We start from the raw sequence: 6,000 nt of genomic DNA on the forward strand, positions 1-6,000 counted from the left end.
GTGTCTCTATTATCTTCACTTTCAAATATCATTGAAGGATGTGGAGAGTATTCTTTTTTGAGCTAATACATTCAATCTGGTTTTCAAATGTTTGTAAGTGTCTCAGCAGCATGTTATTTTTTGTTCTTGTGTGTGATTCCATTTATTTAAAGAAAAAACACAGAATAGGCAGATCCATGGAGACAGAAATCAGGTTGGTGATGGGCAATGCCTGGCCAGTGGCAGCTTCATGGCTACGAGGTTTCCACTTGGGGTGACGAAAAAATTCTAGAACTAAATAGTGGTGCTGGTTGTACAACACTGGAGTGTCTCTAATGCCATTGAATTGCACACTTTAGTTAAAAGGGTAAATTTCATGTTACATGTATTCTACCACAATAAAAAAAGAATGATAGCAGTGAGATATCTAAGTGTAGATTTTCACTGGTCTTGGCTTTAGCAGTCTAGAGATTAGGGGATCAGTGGAGGCTGGCGATATCAATTTTCAAGCCATCAGTGAAGATACAATATTTTATATCCTGGGCAAAATCCTCCCCATGTAGTCCTAAGTTTTAGCCCTGCGGTGTGCCCCTGCCATCACATTGTTTTTCAGATGTTTTTCAGCTGTTCTTCAGATCAGCTTATGGTCTCTTGCTGATACAAGTAATAGTAAAGCACCCACTAACCAATTTTAATTGCATCTACAAAATTCCAATGCCTCAAATCAGAAGAGAAAAAGTTCATTGGTCATTTCCCCCTGCTTCTGAATCTCCTTTTGTGTATGTGGGACTCAGTAGGCTTGTGTTAATGCTAATAGACAGGCCTTCGGGTGGGGAACTGAGGCTCCACAGAGCCATGTTTTAGAACCCACGGGTGATTTTCCAGCGTTTCTCGATGGAGTTTATATTTACTGCATCTTTTTTGCATACAAACACTAAAGGCATTTTTATCTTTTAAAAAAAACTGGGGAGAATTGGATTCTATGCTTCACCAAACAGGGGCTCTAACTTCTGTTGAAAAGGAGCCAGATTTATGGGGAGATGTGGAAGTAATCTCCAGGCCACAAACACACACGACTGGGGTTTATTTATCTCACTCTGTTAAAAATCTGACTTCATACTTTCTTATTGCAAGTATTGGTTTTTTGACTGATTCCTGGTTTGATTATTCATTATAAAAACATAGATTAAGCAATTATATTGCTGTAGTTATTAGATGATAAGGATGTGACTGTGAGCAAAATGTGATCTCTTCCCTCAAGAGATTTTTCATTATGTGGGTCACAGAGATCTTACAGTATTGAAGAAACCTCGAATGACAGATGGTAACTTCTTACTATGAAAAATGTCGGGCCCAGCTGGTCCGAGTGCAGTGGTCTTTACAACTAATTGATCACAGCCAGTTACAGATTCCTTTGTTCCTTCTCCACTCCCTCTGCTTCACTTGACTAGCCTTGAAAGAAAAGAAAAAGAAAAATGTAGGACCCATAAGAAAAATTTTAAAAAGCATAGAGATTATTTTGTTTGGAGAAAAGGGGTATATTTAGACAGACATGGATCTGAATCCCAATCCAGCTATTTACTGGCTAGGTGATCTTAGAAAAGTTACCTTACTTCTCTGGGCCCAAATCTCATCTGTTAAATGGGGTAACAGCAATAGCTGGCCGTGATCCAGGTTTTGCAAGATTTAAGTGCCACATAGGTCTGTGCCCAGCGCCAAGGTAGAATTCAAAAGGGAGTAGCAATTTTCATTTTGTTGCGTTATCAATCTATTTGTCCGTATTGTTATTACTAATATTGAAGTTTCTTCTCACGTTAGATGTGGACATTCTCATTTTACAAATGCTTTAAGGTACAGGGAGGGATGTCCCACACCCTGCTCCCAAGTTCATGGCTAGGTAATAATAGAACCGATATTGAAAAGTCATTAAGAGGTAATTATTTCTAGTAGAACCCAGAAAGTTCTGCAGTTTCATTGACCTCTCTTCCCTTTGTAGCCAGGATGAGGCTGTTTTACTTTTCTATTTATTTATTTATTTATTTATTTATTTTGAGTGAATTTTTTTCTCTTTTCAGATGCCTATGCAAGAGGATCCGGGGCTTCCACTTCAAACGCGTGCACGCTGTCAGCCATCAGTACGATAATGATTTCCCTCACAGCTCGGTCCAGTTTATGACAAAAGTTATCTAAAGGACTTGCTGTTTATAATATAAGCAACATTTAGCTAGTTGTTTTGAAGACACCCAGTATTAAGTAATATTGTTGTTCGAGTACATCTTATTACCGGAAAAAAAAAATGTTTTTTGCTTCTTTAGGAATGGCATTATACAGTACTTCCTCAAAGCAAACCTAGCTTTGTCTGAAGGTTCTTTGGAAACTCTGCAATGCACTGAAGACATCTGTAATATGATGTTACCAAAGCAGTTTACATATGTCCTTATATGCATATTTTTTATTATATATTTAGTGTTTTATAGAATTTTTTAAAGTTAACATATAATGTAGATATTAATTTTTTCCTCTGCTGTAAAATGCTATGGGCAACACAACCATGCAATTATAATTTGAAAACATTTCCTTTACAAACAGAGTTTGAAACTCACTTTGGTTAATAAATTGGAAATGACTTGTACAGTTTTATGAGGATCTAGTGGCAGAACAGCTGAAGATTTGGTCTATAACTCAAGGCTGCTGTGTGCAAATTACTCTTTGAATGGTTAATGCTTTTTGACATGTACAATATGTTTTCCCGCCCTGCTGTGAATTCTGTTGTTCAACACAACTTGAGATGGTTTCAGGAATGGCTGCAATCTCAAAACCTAAATCGACTGCCTGAGAGGCACCTTGTGCAATACTCCCATCCCTGAATTTAGCATTGTACAGTAAGACTTTCTTTTCACTCAGCTAAGTTAGCATTGTCTTTGTAGTAGCATTATCTTAGACCTTAAATTTAAAGTTACATATCCTGTAGTAACATAGACCAAAAGTTACTATAGTCAATCAAGTCTTTCAAAGGATACAAGATAATTTTACTATCTTTAAATGTATCTGTTTTGAATGTAAATTTTAAAAAAAGAAGTAATTCTCTGTCAATAGAGTCATAATTTCTTTACAAAATTTCTTAAATATAATACATGTATCTCTGTAATAATAGAGCCCTTCTTTTGAATCAAAATTACGTATGGAGTTTGGAAGATTTCTCCTATTTTAGCAAATAGTTGCCGCAAAGAATTTTTCATATGACTCTATGAGAGATCTTTAGTACAATTGTATGATATCTTGATGATTCTCCTGTTTTGCAGTAGGTAGCCTAGTTGCTTTATAAGCTTTACCTTCTAAGTCTTTAAATCACACATTGGAAAATGACAATATCAACAAATCCGTATTCTTATGAAAAGAACTATTTGTTATGATGGGGAGGTTTTGTAAGCTGACACTAGTGGAACAGTAATATAAAAGGCAATGAAATTTTCTATAAAAATTTTCACATGTAAACACGCTGCCATCTTTTCTTCTTTCTCAGAGAGCTCAAATTTGCCTGTAATTTGTCATTTTTGCTTACAAATAATATAACTTAACTTTTCAACCTTCTAGTTATATTTATCCAATAAAGTCATAATCAGGATTCCATTTGTGTAACAATTAGGGTGGTAACCGGAAAAAAATATTGTCAGTATTTCAAGCTGTGTTCCTTTCTTAGTTTGATATGATTACTTACTTCTATGTTAAAATAAAATCTAAAATCACACACACACAAAAAATCAACAAAATAATAAAATGAATGAAAAAAACATGACACCCCAGGTAGTCCTCAGCCCCAGTGTAAATGACATTTACCAGTGATCTAGCATATGTAATCTTTTTTTAAAGGTATTGTTAATAAATATTCTGTCATTTGTAAAGATACTTGTCTTTTGGGAGCATTTTTCCTGCCTGCCTGTCAGGGAATTTTTTAGCTCACCTTTGTGCTAGTTATAATTTGGGATCACAGTGGGACTCAAAAGTCTCTGGCCATGACCCAAAGCTAGACAGCCCAGAGCTATTCCTTTGGAGGTGACCACCCTGCAGACATCATTTCAAATCCTCTTTGGAAGTAGAGAGAGTCATACTCCACAGATAAGTGTCCTAAGATCAGACTTGAATATTTTCTCTTGATTAGCTAAGTGTTTTGTATTTAATCTAAGTATATCTGTTGTTTCCCCCACTCCCATTGCTAAAAGGATAAGATCTAAACTTGAGCATTGAAGGCCCTTCTTAATCTAAAACAGCTTAACTTTGTTTCCAGCCATACTGAGCCCGCCCTGGCCCCTGAACACTGCTTGCTTTTGGTCTCACCTCTGTGCCTTTTGGTCTTATGGCTGCCCCTTCCTGACATGCCCTCCCCACTCTTCTCTCCCACCCAGATCCCGACTGTCCTAGGGTAGCCCCTACCCCAGCTTGTCTGTGAAGTCTTCCCACATGTCGGTCTTCTGTGACATCCTTCCTCTGAATTAGCTGCAACCCCTACCAATACCGCTCATTTAGTAATTAATCAGGTATGACTTTTGGAAATCTCTTGTACTGTTTATCTTGCATTTTAATTTAACTCCTGTATTGTTACTTACTTTTCCTTGTATGTATGCCTTGTCTTCCCAACTAGATTGTAAGCTCCTTGAGGGCAGGGACTTTGGTCTTATCTTCCATGTACTCTCCATAGTGCCTAGCACAGTGCCTTGCAATAAATACTCATTGATTAATTGATCAAAGGGGTCTTTGAAGTAGCATTTTGCATCAGTTGCCCACCTATGTTCCATAGCAAACCTACCAGGGAAGACTGTGTCACTACTTTCGTGATGTGGTGGAACGTGTTAAAAGGCCTGGCTTCTAATTTTCTGACTTGAAGAAGTCCTTTAACCGCTCGGCTTCATCATCTGAGAAATGAGGCCCTGGATTAGCTGAGTCTGACTGAAGATATTTTAGAAAGTGCCCCATGGGCACCTTCACTGAAACTCGTCTGATTTGTTGGCTTCCGTGATTGTCCCAGGTAGTGTCCGCTGGTTGCAAGCAACAGAAACAACTCTGGCTAACTTGAGCAAACAGAAAGGAATTAACTAGAACGACACAGACACAGGTTAGATCAATGAGCCAAGGAAACACTGAAGGGTCAAGCCTTGGTGAGGATAGGAATAAGGCCACTCTAATGGTCCAGACTGCAAGAACTTCGGAATATCTTTTTGGGGTCCTGTTGTGGGAATGAATCAGCTTTGTGTCCAATTCTGATGCCACTCTGCTCAACATCCAAATGCCTGGGAAAGTGTCTGATCAGTCCAATTTGGGCCACACAGCCAGAGCACCTTGATCACACTAAGCCTGCACTCCCAGAGGAGGCATAATTTCTTAAGAGAAAATTAAGATGATGTTTCCAGAAGGTGAGACCGTAAGTGCTGGCTGGGTCCAAGCAATAGACTTTCTATGCTTAGCCAGCCAAGGAGATGTTCCCAGGCCCTAAGCTGAAGTAATACACTCAAGTGGAAAGTATTGCTGCTTTCAAGATTTTTTCTGAAAGCAGAGCACTAGGAAAAATTTGCTTTGCTTATTTAACCTTTTCAAGTACTTACTCTTATCCTCTTTGTTGTGTATAATCCACCTGTGATTTAACTGTATAAAAGGAAATTCTATTCTCCCAGATAAATGGATTCTCCCAGCGTATCTAGTTTCTATAGAGCCCACCCAGGCTATGCACAAAGCAACACCTTTCCATGGGGGCAGGAGACATGGATGATAAACTTCTTTTCTCAGGTAAGCTCTGAATTCTTCCAACCTGTGAGGTGGGAGGTACCATAAACCTGTATCTTAAGATTGAGTTATTTCTGCCATCCAAATTGTGGTTGCTTACGGCTGGGAGGCGATGTTAAAACCTGCTTAAACTTTCCTTTTCTCTCTCACCACCTTACCTTACCTTACCACAAATATGCTCAAAGAATGTTGAGTTATAAAAAGTACATAAATAGCACATAATTAGCTATTAAAATGTCATGTAAT

At 38.1% G+C, this 6,000-nt stretch overlaps 1 protein-coding gene across 1 annotated transcript in view; it reads left to right on the forward strand.

Moving 5' to 3' along the window:
- Positions 1 to 2,155, forward strand: part of CNTN4 (contactin 4) — a 155,419-nt gene extending 153,264 nt beyond the window's left edge. Inside the window, exon 16 of the mRNA XM_069473830.1 lies at positions 2,055 to 2,155. Coding sequence (XP_069329931.1) covers positions 2,055 to 2,155 — 101 coding nt within the window. The remainder of the gene's footprint in view (positions 1 to 2,054) is intronic.
- Positions 2,156 to 6,000: the final 3,845 nt, after the last annotated feature.

The sequence above is a fragment of the Eulemur rufifrons genome, chromosome 7 (genome assembly GCF_041146395.1).
Source record: "Eulemur rufifrons isolate Redbay chromosome 7, OSU_ERuf_1, whole genome shotgun sequence".
NCBI classification, from domain to species: Eukaryota; Metazoa; Chordata; class Mammalia; order Primates; family Lemuridae; genus Eulemur; species Eulemur rufifrons.